Here is a 15,278-nt window from a genome sequence, read left to right as displayed (position 1 = left end):
CTCTTGATGACTGGACTCTCCTGCCTTGGAGAAGGACCCAATGGGACCTGCCTTAATAACCTCCCGTTTCTGCTTCAGAGGAGGACACACAACTGCTATCACAGCCTCTGGTTCCTGATTTTATTGGACATGCTATCACTCGGGTGGCCCCTGTTCCTGCTTCAGTGCCCCTTGACTGGTATGCTGGAGCCTGTCAAGGATTCAGAGCTATAAATCTTTTTTTTTTTTTTTGTCATCTTGGCTGTTAATCTGATGCCATCAAAAGTTAGAGGTGTAAAATTTTTGCCCTCTCAGCTGCAAACCAGTTGTAACCACTAGGAGTCCATTTTGTTGTTGTTTTCGAGGTAGGGTCTCATTCTAGCCCAGTCTGACCTGGAATTCACTATGTAGCCTCAAGGTGGCCTGGAACTCATGGCAATCCTCCTACCTCTGCCTCCCAAGTGCTAGGATTAAAGGCGTGGGCCACCACGCCCAGCTTTGAAGTCCATTTTTTCTTCAAGTTGTTATATTCCTATGTAAATAAATCTTCACTTATTCACACTTTGCTGTCTGTACATTCCATTCTTCAGCTAGATAGATAAGGAGCCAGGAAGAACAGACTATTTCGCTACTTTATGAGCATTCCTTGTACTGTATATTATTTTCCACCTGGTACTTGCCCTCATTTCAATGACATATACATATGGCTTTTTGCTTGCTAGTTGGCTCCCCATTAGACCATGAGCCCCATTAGAGCATGGATTTTATAGGTATTTTTGTTCACTTTTCCTCAGCATCCAACACAGTTTCTAGAGAGAAGCATGAGGGCTTTAAAAATTTATCCTCTAAAAGGCCAGAGTAATATATATTATCAGAAATGTCGTCTAGGGGTGTCTTCTACCCAAGAGAAACAGCCAGTTTACACAAAATTGGGCCAGTCAACATTCCACCATGGATAGGGAAGAGGTCACAGGGCCCCTGCCCTTCCTTGAGAAGTTATGGGTAGTGAATGTTTGCTGGGGGAGGAGGAGACATTTTCTTCAATAGTGTAGCCACTGGTAAGGTGTCCATGGTCTGGTAAATAACCCTCCACCCATGCTCATTAAAGCAACCCTAATTAAACTCAGTGTGTCACAAATCTACATCAAAGTAGAAGTGGAACTAGTTAAGAAGAACAAGAGGTTCAGAAGGAAGGGGACAAGACAAGGTAATGGAAAGTGAATATGATCAAAACACATTAAATACATATATAAAATTGTCAATAAATAAAATAAAAATCAAGTCAAAAAAGAAACAGCTATGCCCTAGATAAAAGTACTGAAGATAGGGCTGGAGAGATGGCTTAGCGGTTAAGTGCTTGCCTGTGAAGCCTAAGGACCCCGGTTCGAGGCTCGGTTCCCCAGGTCCCACGTTAGCCAGATGCACAAGGGGGCGCACGCGTCTGGAGTTCGTTTGCAGAGGCTGGAAGCCCTGGCGCGCCCATTCTCTCTCTCTCCCTCCATCTGTCTTTCTCTCTATGTCTGTCGCTCTCAAATAAATAAATAAATTTTTTTTTAAAAAAAAGTACTGAAGATAGATTTTATTTTTAAAAACATTTTAGTGAGTACATATTCTTGCATTGGAAAAATAGGGTCTTTAGCATACAACCGTTTAATCCCAAATATAACAAGGATAACCTTGATTTATAGCCAAGGAAAAGAGGGTTTCATTAGATTTAAGACTACTAAGTAAGACATCAAAGAAAAGGGGATTCTTAGGAAAACTGGGCTGGGCATATCAAGGACCAGGGACAAGTAAAAGAGGGTTTAGAGGAGCCTATGTAAAATTTGGACAAAGTTGGAACTTATTACTTCTTTAGGGATGTTTATCATTATGTCCTACTTTTCCTATAAGTCCTCCAACCAAATAGAGCATATATTTACCAATCTTATTATTCCATAAGTATTTCATTTTCTGTTATGTTTTTATTTCTTTTGCGAGACTGTATGTAGGTGTTGACCTCTTGCCACTGCAAACAAATTCCAGATGCATGTGCCTCTTTGTGCATCTAACGTCAAATGGGTGTTGAGGAAAGGTACCTGTACCAGGAGGCTTTGCAAGTAAGCACCTTTAACTGCTGAGCCATCTCTCTGGCCCTCTACAGGCATTTAAAAGAGCTTCTTCTTTTTATTTTAAACATTTTACTTATCTATTTTATTTATTTATGAATTTATTTATTTGAGACAGAGAGGAGAGAGAAAGAGAGTGTGTGTGTGTGCGTGTGTGTGAGAGAGAAAGAGAGAGAGAATGGGCATGCCAGGACCTCCAGCCACTGCAAAGGAACTACAGATGCATATGCCACCTTTTGCATCTGGCTTACGTGGGATCTGCAAAATCGAACCTGGGTCCTTAGGGTTTGCAGGTATATGCCTTAACCACTAAGCCATCTCTCCAGCCCTTAAAGTGCTTCTTTTTTTTTTTTCACGTCAGATGGGTTATGTGCCAGAGTCTAACAAGGTTTAGTGGGAGGCACACGTCACGCAAGAGCGTGAACACCCAATCATCACGCTTATGAACCAATAAAAGGATCTAAAGTGCTTCTTTTAAGGAATAATTTACATTTCAAAATTTTATCCATTTTCAGTGCATATTCAAGGGGCCTTTGTAAATTCAAAGTTGTAAAAAGCATCACCACAATCTAACTTTTTTTTTTGAGGCAAGGTTTCATGCTAGCTCAAGCTAACTTGGAATTTACTCTAGCACAAGCTAGCCTTGAACCTCTTACCTTAGCTTTATGAGTGCTTGGATTAAGTTTAGATCATTTTAATTATCTCTAACAGTTTCATATCCACTTGCAACCACTCCCCAATCTCCACCCGCCAGGATTTTTTGTTTGGTTGGGGCTTTTTTTTGTTTGTTTTTGTTTTGCGATTAGGGTCTCACTCTGGCCCAGGCTGACCTGGAATTCACTATGTAATCTCAGGGTGGCCTCGAACTCTCAGCGATCCTAACTCTGCCTCCGAAGTGCTGGGATTGAAGGCGTGCGCCACCACACCCCGCTTTCCTCAGGCATTTTTCACATTTACCTTTGAATGAAGTGAATAGCCTAAAAGAATTGAAGTGGGTCACATGTGAACTAATTTGAGAACCACAGATATTCACTGCACAGTTCTCTTTGCTCAAAAACATTTAGAGAAATGACATTAGTGTAAACTAGCTGGCTGTGGTGGCACAAGTATGGAAACCCAGCACTTATAAGGCAGCAGGATTTAGTCTGAGGTAAATTTAAGCTAAACAGCAAGTTGGAGGCCAGTGTGAGCTTTTTCTAACAAAACAAAACAAAAGCAAGTAGGAACTAATGAGAGGAGGTTCAACAAAGTGGCAAAACATTTTAAGACTTTGTTTTATTAAAAAAATAAATAAATAAACGAAGAAAGGGAAAGTAGTATTAGTAGAGAAATAAAGCAACCAGCATGTTTTCAGAACTATAAAAAGTTCCAATATGGTGTTGTGACAATTGGTGAGTTGTTTGTCTTTGATCTCATCGTGAATAGGCGTTCATAGAGCAGAAGATTAAAAAAATCATAAGCTATAGAAGCTATATCGACATTCAAATGAAAATAATTGTATATACATTCAGCCGCCCACTGTGTGCCAAGCAAGGAGCTCTGCGTAGGGCAATGCGACACCTTCTGCCCACAGGAAGTAGCTGCTGTGCCCCGCCCATCTGCTCCTGGAGCTGCCGGGGGTGCAGGGCAAGTCCCTGACATGGGACCTGAAGGAGGCCACTCTGGCAGGAGGGACTCGCTACAGGCAGGTTCTGAAGGGCGTCCCAGAACTGACTTCCTTCTACTCCGCCTTATACCCCCTCCCAAGCTTACTGGAACCAAAAGGAGAGGGGCTTGAGAGGGCGGGAGAAGTAACCCGGAGGTAACCCGGATGTTCGGCGGTGCAGACCCAAAGTGATCATCGCTTTCTGAGCTGTGTGGACCCCTGACTCCTCTTCCTCGACTCCGACGGCCCGTCACCACTTTTGACCGTTCCCCATTTGCTTACGCAGACCCTGCCCGTCTCGCTTAGACGCCATTTCCCCAGCAGCATTTTTTCAATCCCCATCCCCGAAACGAAATAAACTAGGGGAAGTAGGCGGGGGGGGGGGGGTTGCTGGAAGGCCTCGGAAATCTGGAAGGCAGACAGAAAGTTGGATTCCTGCTGGAATTCTCTTCCCCATCCTGCGGTTTCCCCACTTCCGGGCTTCTTTGTGAGCTAGCAGGCAAGAAAAAGGACTGAAGCCGGGCGTGGTGGTGCACACCTTTAATACCAGCAGTTGGGAGGCAGAGGGGTAGGTGGACTACCGTGAGTTCAAGACCACCCTGACACTACCGAGTGAATTCCAGGGCAGCCTGGGCTAGAGCAACACCCTACCTCAAAAAAACAAAGGGGCGGGGGATGAGGGAAAACAAGGAATTAAGAAAGAAAAAAAAAAAAGGAGAGAGATGTTGGTTCCAATGCTAGTCACCAACACCTTCACTAAACAGTTCCCTGGGACAGCTACTCTGACACTGTCCCGTGTAGATCCCAGCAATGTCCTTATTTTTTTTCTCTAGCCACACCCTCATTTCCTGCTGCCTGTTTCTTTTCTCCCAGATAGTTCTCACATTCTCTGAGAATCATTTTCCTCCTCACTAAAGTGAAGATGGCCATGAAACCTAGTAACATCTTGTGTAGGAGAAGCAGGCCCTGTGCAAAGGAAGGGCAGCAAGTAGAGGACACAGAGAAGGGAGTAAAAGAACCGTAGAAGACCCGGCAATGTCCAATTAGGTTAGGACTATAACTCTGTGGTGAGTGCTATGAGAGAGGCCCTTGATTCAATGCCCAGCATGCACTCACTACCCACCCCTCCAAAAAAGAAAGAAAAAATCAGTGACAGCTATATGTCCTAGCAAATTAGTCTGAACATTAGAGTAGGTAAATGGTTCCAAATAATTACTGAAATTCACAGTACTTCTTGGATGTTGTCTCTCAGCATCCATCTCTTCCTTCAGAAGACTACCTTCTACAAGGCTGTATACATGTGTGTTCAGTGCATATCTGTGTGGACCATTTCTGGAGAGGTAAAGTCCAAACAAAGTTCCAGAGCAGGTACATCTCCTCAGTAGTCTTGCACCACTAACCTGGTGACTCCATAGACATGCCTGTTTTGCATCACAAGACTGAATTACAGTGTGGAAGCAGATTGTATAAAGGCCCTCGTGATGCACTCAGTCTGATAACAGGCATAGCCAATCGAATTTCCCTCCATCAGCAGCTGCATTGCAATACCCCTCCAGGCCTATCTTGCAAAAATCTTCCTGATTAGAGCTAGGATTTTTTGTTGTTGTTATTTGCTTTTGGTTTTCCGAGGTAGGGTCTCACTCGAGCTCAGGCTGACCTGGAATTCACTATGTAGTCTCAGGGTGGCCTCGAACTCATGGCGATCCTTCTACCCCTGCCTCCCGAGTGCTGGGATTAAAGGCATGCGCCACCACACCTGGAAGGATTTGATTTTTTTTTTTTTTTTGAGGTAGGGTTTCACTGTAGCTCAGGTTGACCAGGAATTCACTACAACTCACAACAATCCTCCTACCTCTGCCTCCAAATTGCTGGGATTAAAGGCATGCACCACTATGCCCAGTTCCTTTTTTTTGGGGGGGGGTCTTTTTTTCTTTTTATTTATTTATTTGCCAGAGAAAGAGGGATAGAAGGAGACAGAGAAAGAGAAAGGGAATGAATGGGCACGCCAAGCCTCCAGCCACTGCAAACGAACTCCAGACGGGTGTGCCCCCTTGTGCATCAGGCTAACGTGGGTCCTGGGGAATTGAGCTGGGGTCCTTTGGCTTTGCAGGCAAACGCTTTAATCACTAAGCCACCCCTCCAGCCCTCCTTTTTTCTTCAAAAAAATATCTTATTTATATGCATGCAGGGAGAGAGCATGGTTACCAACAGGGCCTCTGGCAGCTGCACAGGAAACTCCAGAGGCATGTGCCACTTTGTGAATCTGGCTTTAAGTGAGTAGTAGGGAATTGAACCCCAGGCCAGCAGGCTTTGCAAGAAAGCACTTTAGCTGCTGAACCATCTCCAGCCCAGTGCTAGGAACTCTCCTTGATAGAAAATGTGTTTGAAGCTGGGCGTGATGGTGCACGCCTTTAATCCCAGAACTCGGGAGGCAGAGGTAGAAGGATCGCCATGAGTTCGAGGCCACCCTGAGACTCCATAGTGAATTCCAGGTCAGCCTGGGCTAGAGTGAGACCCTACCTCAAACCAAAAAAGTAAAATAAATAAATAAATAAATAAAATGTGTTTGATTTATAAGTGCTTTAAAAAATATGTATTTACAAAGAGAGAGAGAGAATGTGTGCACCAGTGCCTCTAGCCACTGAAAATGAACTCCAGAAGCATGCAGCACTTTGTGCATTTGGCTTTACATGGGTAGTTGGGAATCCAATGCAGGTTGTTAGGCTTTGCAAGCAAGCACCTTAACCGCTGAGCTATCTCCCCAGCCCTATAAATGAATTTTGTAATGCAACTGCTTATCATTTTGCTAGGGAATGAGTCAATGACGTGTTAAGTTTACACATAGGATGGTCCCTGTTTTTGATCAACCACTTTAGAGTATATGAATGAATGCAATAATAATTAAATGGGTGAATAACAAAACCCATACTATACGCCAGTGGTGTATAGTATGCAAAAGTGCTATAAATACTTGTTACGGGCTGGAGAGATGGCTTAGCGGTTAAGCGCTTGCCTGTGAAGCCTAAGGACCCTGGTTCGAGGCTCGGTTCCCCAGGTCCCACATTAGCCAGATGCACAAGGGGGCGCACGCGTCTGGAGTTCGTTTGCAGAGGCTGGAAGCCCTGGCGCGCCCATTCTCTCTCTCTCCCTCTATCTGTCTTTCTATGTCTGTCGCTCTCAAATAAATAAATAAAAAATTTAAAAAAAAATACTTGTTACAACAGTTTGTTGGACCCACCATGTTTCTGAATTAGTCCATTTACAGTGAAAAATTACATTTCCAAGGAGATCCAACCTAGGTCATGCTGCATCTCTGCTGCTGATCTCTGAACACTGGGAACAGAAAAAAAAAGCCATTGCTGGGGATCACCTTCAGTCATGATTGTAGCTAACAACATTCTGCCTGATCCTGCCAAGTAGTTTCCAGTCTAAAATGAGTAGTATCCTCAATGGTTAAGGGTATTGGTGGGCTATCCCCTTTACCTCCTGCAACGTCCCTAGGTAGTTTTTTTTTTTTTTTTAATTTAATTCACTATTGCTGGTGAGGTGTGTCTGTGTATATGTGTGGGCACAGGTATCTGCTTCTGCCCTGACAGGTACCCCGGTTCCTTTGCACATCTCTGTTGCTGGCCACTGGCCTCCAGGTTTTCTCTCTTTGGCTGCTTCCCAGGGCACTTCTGAGTTTTTTATCCTGCAAAACAGCACACATGGTTTTAGGATTATCTATCCTTTCTTGGAACATGGTGACATCTGGTGGCTAACTGAAGAAATTTCACGCATACTTAAGAGAAACTTCTGGAAAAATAACACTGGAAGGCAAACACTCCATGAGTTTCCACTTCTGAGAAAGGTTTACAAATGAGCTTAAGAGGAGAATGTAATGATTGGCTCAATAACATGAAATCAAAATGAATTTCTTGGCTTTCCAGGCAACTATAATAGAAATTAGAAATAATAGGGGATCTCTAATTTCCTTACTGCCATCTTCAGTTTATTTACAAATGGTGTTCAATAAACTGTCCCTGAATAACAGAGGATCAGGTAATATTAATTTGGTATCTGCCCTCTACTACACATTATTTCTCTAGGTTCCAAGGCTTAAAGCAGCTTCAGGACAACAATCCAGTTCCAGGGTAGTCATAGCTACAGACATCTGTAGTAGAAGTTCTGGTATAGCTGGTAGACCTGAAAGTGTCCAGAAGTCACTGTGAGGTAAAACTGCTAACAACCACTATGATATAAACAGATGGATGTGTCACAGGTATTCAGAATACTTATGGGAGATAAGAGATATTGTAAACAGATAATCCAATGTGGCTTGTATTTCACTACTCTTTTATGAGCCATTTCTAAAAGTTCCACTTAGGGTTAGACCTTTAGCAGCTGGAGATCTTAGTCTCAAGAGGTGGTCTTGAGACAGGTAGAATCCGCACATTCTTGGGTACCACCCCAGGACTTATGATTCATAAATTTTCAGGGATGGGGCAAAGCAATCAATGTCATAATAGGTCCTGCCAATGACACTGACACATAATGTCAGAGGAATGCTGGTTTCAATATTTAGATGCCATGAAATAAAAGGTGATGTTGAACATCTCTATTCAATGAATTAATTCTGTAGCAGACTGGATTATTTCTATAACATAGCCTTTCTTTTCTTGCAGAGTTGTGGATTGAACTCAGGTGGCCCTTGCGTATTTTAGGTAAATATTCTACAACCAAGCTACAGTCCAGCTTAGCCTACTTTGTTTTTCAAATGGATATATGTATTCTAGTTCATGGATAAATGAAATAATATTTTGCTTTTTTTTGGATTTTGGAGAATATTGCCTCAATAAAATACAAAATCCTTAAGACTCCTGTAGAGATAAGAAGAAGCTTAAAAACAAAAATATGCAACCTTAGTCAAAGAAATAAAGTAAAATTACAGCTGGGCTTAGTGTACTGGCACACACCCTTGACTGATCTCAGCATTTGAGAGGTGAGGTAGGAGAATTATAATGAGTTCTAGGCCAGGTTACATCTACAGAGTTCCAAGTCAGTCTGGGCTAGGTTGAAACCCTAACTCAAGAAAAAAAAAATCACAAAACATATCATTTTTAAATTAACAAATACAAAGATCATAAAGAACCATGTGCATAAGGGGATGGGGGAAACTCACACATTCCTGGTGGAAAAACAAAGTACCATCACCTTTTTCATAAAGCAAAGTCTCAAAATAAAAGCATATACCTTTGACTCAGTGATTCCACTTCTAAGAATACACCTCAGAAATGATATATACAATAATGCATATATAAGCATATGTTTGTAGTTTAATAATTGAAACTTTAGGCTGCAGATATAGCTCAGTTGGTAGAGTGCTTGCCTAGTATACACTGTGGTCAATCCCCAGTACTGCATAAACTGGACATTGTGGCACAGAACTATGATCCCATTACTCAGAAGCAGAGGCAGGAAGACCAGAAGGTCAAGGTTATCCTTGACTACTCAATGAATCAAGAGGCCAGTCTAGAATAGGTAAGTTTCTCTCTCTCTCTCTCTCTCTCTCTCTCTCATACACAAACACACACGCACATACACATGCACAGGTGGCTTGAACATTTAAATTTCAGTAGCAGATTTTAAAGCCAAATAGTGTGTCCATGTAATAAAACATAATAAAAAAAATCAAGCTCTACAGGATTCTTTTTCCAGTTTTTAAAAGGAAGATTTATTTAACAAGGTTTACTTAGTACAACACATCTAAATGGAATTCACAATACAAGGAAAGATTTAAACCAAAGCCTCAGAATTCCATACAAACAACATGACCAAACTCCTAAAATATTGGGATTACATCTCAAAATTGTCCCAGATCTTAAAAAAAATAAAAGTGTACACTCACGTGCCTTACAGGGATATTAAACCAAAAACCTAGAATTAACAAACATGCCAAATGTTGTCACTTTGAATTGTAGACACAGCTCCTATATTTGAGTTTTACAGAAAAGCATGTCTTTCAACATGCATCTGAAGTTTTCAATGTATTGTGGTATAAGAGCAACATTTAACATAAGTGAAACTGCTTTAAAACTAAATATGCTTACTGCTTAAGTACACTCCTACAACATAACTAACTTGAGGAAAGCTGAAAGTTGTTTTAACAGTTATGGTCAATACTGAATTTTGTTATTACATCCTAGATGAATGTTTCAGTGTTCAAAATTACTGAGCTTAAAGTTTTAAACAATCTTAACTTTCACTTTACAGTAAGCATGAATCACAAGCCTGTAATGCAAAACTGTTAATTTTTTTTTCTTAAAAAAAAAAGAAAAAGAAGGAAGAAAGAAAGAAACTGACCAGTAGTGATCAGAAGCAATTATATTTCCCATTTACCAATCATACTGGATATACTAGACATCCCTCCCATTCTATCCAACTCCTATAAATGCACAGCTTTAATTTCTGTAATAGCTGTTTAATGTTCCTTCTCTACCTAAGCAAGGTTTGACTGATAGTCACTGGAGTTTTCCTGCAGAACTTGGTCATATCCACTCATACTGCTCTGGCCACCATAACCACCTCCATAACCACCACTCAGCTGCTGGCTAGCAGGACCCCCATAACTAGACTGGTTGGATAATCCCATCCCTCCCATCATTTGGCTTCCATAAGCACCACCACTTGCCCCTGCTGTAGAATTCAAAAAGAGTTCTACATAGCTGTGATCATAAGCCCCTCCACTTGTTCCTGCAGTAGAATTCAAGAACAGCTCTACGTATCTGTGCTGCATATTAGCCTTATCTTTTGCCATAGCTGCCACAGCATCCTCATGAGTAGCAAATTCAACATCTGCCTCACCAGTAACTCTGCCATCAGGTCCTATTTCAATGTGTACTCTCATGGGATTGAGAGGTGAGAAAAAATTATAAATATCATTCTCAGTGGCTCTGTAAGGCAACCCTCTCATGTGTACACAGTGCCCTGTGGTACTCTGGAAACTGGACCCACCATCTCCATATCTATGATCAGACATTCCTGAGAAACAGTAATTGAGGTCTCTTCCAAATCTATCAGACCCAAAGCCATACCCGTCATTATAGCCACCATAATCATCATAACCTCCATAACCTCCACCATAGGCACCTCGCCTCATCCTTTCAAAGCCAGCTCCTCTGCCAATACTATTATACCCTCTACCAGCCCCTGGCCTATCATAGGGACCTGGACGCTGCATGGCCATGAGCTTTCGAGGGGGATCATAGTGGGTTCGGACTTCAGCTCTGCTACTCTTGAAGATTTCAATGTACCTGTGTCCTATTCTTTCCTTGTGTTTCTTTAAGGCCTTTTCAGCTATCTCCTGTGATGCAAACTGCACAAATGCCTCCCCTGTGCTCCTCCCCTGAAAGTCCACCGGCAGTGTCATCCCATTTGGCACAATTTCCAACCCTGAAAAGAACTGAACAATCTCTTCCTTGCTACAGCCAAATGGGAGTCCTCTAAGCCGGACGAAGCCATCATTGGCAGTATCAGGACTATTTGGACCTGTATGCTTCAACACCCAATCCATTTCAACACTGTTGGACTTGAATACTTCAACATATCTGTGTCCCATGGTTTCTCTGTCTTTCTTCAGAGCCAATTTCACTTCATCTTCAGATTCGAGTTCGACAAATGCTTCGCCACTTGGTCTACCTTCTCTGGTGTAGATGAAACGAATACCTGATGTGCCGTTTTGGATTTTGCAATCAGAGAAGAAGCGCATCACTTCCTCAGCTGAGCAGGACCAGGGCAGGCCTCTGACCTTCACCACGAACCCCTCCCTGCCTTCTGTGCTCAGCATCATGGTGACTGTTAGGCTCTTGGTGGCAAAGTTGGATCAATGCAATTTCAATGTGGCTTTAAAAAAATTAGAAGATTATTGTCACGGAAAAATTTCCATAATATAGCAAGAAAAACATCAAATTATTATAAAAGTCTATATCAGTAGCTCTTTAAAATGGCATCCACATAAACAAAAAGACTATTCTAAAATTTTAGCTCATTCATTCAACTGTTATTCAATGCACATTACTACCAAGGACAATTACCAGTAATTATTTTTGGGTGACTGAATTATGGGATCTTTGTGCTTCAAGGGCCCCCCACTTTGGGCTTTTCTGTATATTCTAACTGAATATGTAAAGAATTTAATATTACAACAAATGAGTACATGATATAAAAATGAAAATTTTCATTATATCAAAAATTAGGGCTGAGAAATGGCTTAATGGTTAAGGTGCTTGCCTACAAAGCCAAAGGACCCAGGCTCGATTCCCCAGGACCCACGTAAGCCAGATACACAAGAGGGCACACGCATCTGGAATTCCTTTGCAGTGGCTGAAGACCCTGGTATGCCCATTCTCTCCCTCAAATAAAGAAAAGTTAAAAATTAAAAATATATTAAAAAACTAAACAATTGAAAGGCAAAGTTCATGAGATAAGACAAATCAATTAATATTCATATTATATAAAGAATGTACACATTATCAGCAAAATCAGAGAATTATTAAGGCCTAAGATATAAATACGAAAAAAGGCATTAGTGGGAATTTACATATTAAAACATATTTGAGGTTCTGGGTGCAGTAATAAGCTTGCACATACAAGAACCTAGAAGCCCAGAAAGGGCTTATAGTCCTGTCATCTGTCATTACTAGAGATAAGTGCAAATATATATGGTACCTACCTGTTAGGACAGAACTTCGTTCAGGGTGAAAAGATAGTATAAAGGAGGGACTAATTGGTAAATTCTATTAGTCAGAGGTAGAATGGTTAAATGATACAGACTAATTTTAAAAGTTCTGTTGCAGCATAAAATGAAAGGGAGAACACAAGAAGACAAGGTTGGCAAGGTAGAAAGAAGATCCTGAGGTTTCTATTTAATATACTGATGCTAGGGCTTTCTCTGGTTCACAGGCATGATTGGGTATTCACACTATTGGGTGACATGTGCCTCCCTCAAACCTTGTAATGATATTGGCACATTACCCATCTGACATGAAAAAAATACACAAATGCTAAGGGCCTTTTCTAAGTTTTAAAAGGAGTGATGTTACTACAGTCCTTTCAGACATAGCACCCAGGAAACAATAATACATCATTCAAACAGAAGGGGATCTAGATGAAAAGAGTAAGCTTCACTAAGGCAACGGCTGTAAAAAGGGAAGAAAATGTGATTAATATATATGAAAAAATATGTAATTTGCAGGATTTGATAAGATTAAATATAAGGTATATGCAGGCAAAAAGTTTAGGAAATGCTCTGTCCTCAACATTCATTGAAAATGCAAGTTACAACAAAATCACTACTTTTCACCCATCAAGACAGTAGCAATTAAACAGTGACAGTAAGTCAACATTAGTATTCACAAACTAACAGATTCTAGGAAAAGTTTGGTAACATTTGCCACACCTCTAGCAGAAAATTCACTTGAGTTTATGTACCTTGAGACAACCTGAAATTAAGGATTTATTGAACTATATATTCACTGAAAGACATTTTATTTAAAAAAAATTACATATTTCATATGGTTATAAAATCGTAAGTGATCCAAGACCACAACCATTTTATAATCTCTACTATGTAAAAAACAAAAGTTCACATACCCTTTGACCCTGCTAGAGTTTCTTCCAGGAATCTGGTCAACAGAAATACTTCAAAAATGTTCGCTGCAGCAGCACTGTAATGATAGAAAGTGAGAAACCTAAACACCATCCACAGAGAGATGGCTGAAATTTATTTTATCCCTAAAATAGAATCCTATGCAACCATTTATAAAATAGACTTATCTGCTGTGACCTAGAAAGATTTGCCAAATACATTAAATGAATACATAGTGTCATTCTACTAATACTAAAGGTGCAAATGTGTGCAAGGTCTAAAAGTATATGCATATAATACAAACTTGTTCTTAATCTATAGAGGGCAGGAGAAGGTAGAACTTTCACTTTTTTACTGTGTACTTCCTTACAGTTTTAATTCTTTAAACTCATAGTATTAAAACAAAACCAACAATATAAAAAAATAAGCATAGGAAATATACAAAAGGTTTTTAAACTTTTTTCTTGCAGCCGGGCATGGTGGTGCATGCCTTTAATCCCAGCTCTTGGGAGGTAGAGGTAGTTGGATCACCATGAGTTCAAGGCTACCCTAAGATTACATAGTGAATTTCAGGTCAGCCTGAGCTAGAGACCCTACCTCAAAAAAAAGAAACTTTCTTGCAGTGTTGGGATAAACCTCAAATAGTGGTTGTAGAGTTTATGGCTTTTTCTGTTTTATCATCATCATTATTATTATATTTTGTGCAGTCATAATTTCCACTGAAATAATTATCTTCATTTAAAAAAGGTTAAAATGAAAAAAATGAAATGTTTGATTTTCTGAGATGTGAAGGCAACTTTTACAAACATTTCTAACTTTGCATGTGACATAAAACCACAGTATGGATTTAATCCAAATATTTGCTAATTGCCCATTATGTTCATGTATCTGCAGAGTTAACAGTCTTTGTACAAACCATCTATCCTAACTTAGTTCTCAGTGAAAGAGCATCCCTGGGATGGTAGTGATTTCTGCAACGCTCTGCCTCAATGGGCCCTCTGTAATTGGCTGGGAAGTTTTGCTTCCTTACTACATCTCCTGAGGAGGCTGCCAGGACTGGTGCCTGAGGCAGGAGCCAGGGTTTTACTTTTGAGTTAAGAATTTGTGTACTTACATGGGCGATAAATAAATATATATATCTCTATACACACACACACTTTCGAGTAACTGTGGCGAAATAAGCTTGAGTAATGCTAATTATGTGTATCTTTTAAATGAATATTACTTTTCAAAAGCTCAAAATTCAACATGTAGATGATTATTAACAGAATAGCAAACGTTATGCAAATACTCAAGTGGAAATATTTATTGGGCGCCTCTCGAGCACGCAGCGCTCGCCTAGATAAGCCTCTACTGATGTAATTCACTTGGGGCCTCTCCCGACAATCAGGCAGTTAGGACAGTTGAGTGCCTGAATGGATGGAGCAGCGCTGGGACCAGGGGTCTGGATATGCTTTTCCTAACTCGGGGCGTAGTTTTCCAATGTTTTTCACCTTAAGGTCCCTCTTGGAGGTCTCATGAGACCGGCCCAGACAGACTGAGATACAACAAACACGCACCCAGTCACGAACGTCCACCATTTCCCCACCAGGCGCAGCGAAGGCGGCTTCCCGGCACTCGGGAGGGGGGAGGGGGAGGGGAGGGGGAAGCGAAGAACGAAAAAGGCGGAGGCGACCCTGGGACCCCACTTTGGCCTGCATGATCACCACCCCTAGGTCCCCAGTTCCCACCCACACACCAACCTCTAACGATCACGGCTAATTTTCTTCCTTTTTCCTGCAAACGGCTATAGCGAGACGATAGACGACGACCAGAACTACTTCTGCTCACGTAAGCGGCTGATCACGTGAGCGTCTACGTCATGTGAGATCTCGGTCACGTGAGCGACTCCGGTTTAAACTCCGGATCACCGAGGTGCCGC

The 15,278-nt window shown here is 41.3% G+C and overlaps 1 protein-coding gene and 2 non-coding genes across 3 annotated transcripts; 1 reads left to right on the top strand and 2 right to left on the bottom strand.

Moving 5' to 3' along the window:
- Positions 1-2,442: 2,442 nt before the first annotated feature.
- Positions 2,443-2,547, bottom strand: LOC123457002. Its single transcript, XR_006634850.1, has one exon. It is a non-coding gene; the product is annotated as a small nucleolar RNA U13 (small nucleolar RNA).
- A 6,873-nt stretch (positions 2,548-9,420) lies between these two features.
- Positions 9,421-15,233, bottom strand: Hnrnph2 (heterogeneous nuclear ribonucleoprotein H2). The gene is made up of 3 exons (XM_045140851.1): positions 15,100-15,233; positions 13,363-13,436; positions 9,421-11,613 (listed from the first exon to the last, which is right to left on the bottom strand). Exon 3 carries the CDS (start codon positions 11,558-11,560, stop codon positions 10,211-10,213), a length of 1,350 nt encoding a protein of 449 aa, XP_044996786.1. The 5' UTR covers positions 11,561-11,613; positions 13,363-13,436; positions 15,100-15,233; the 3' UTR covers positions 9,421-10,210.
- On the top strand, positions 12,654-12,754 carry LOC123457004. Its single transcript, XR_006634852.1, has one exon. It is a non-coding gene; the product is annotated as a small nucleolar RNA U13 (small nucleolar RNA).
- Positions 15,234-15,278: the final 45 nt, after the last annotated feature.

Source organism: Jaculus jaculus, chromosome X, assembly GCF_020740685.1.
Source record: "Jaculus jaculus isolate mJacJac1 chromosome X, mJacJac1.mat.Y.cur, whole genome shotgun sequence".
Classification (NCBI taxonomy): Eukaryota; Metazoa; Chordata; class Mammalia; order Rodentia; family Dipodidae; genus Jaculus; species Jaculus jaculus.
This window is presented reverse-complemented; position numbering and strand designations above follow the sequence as displayed.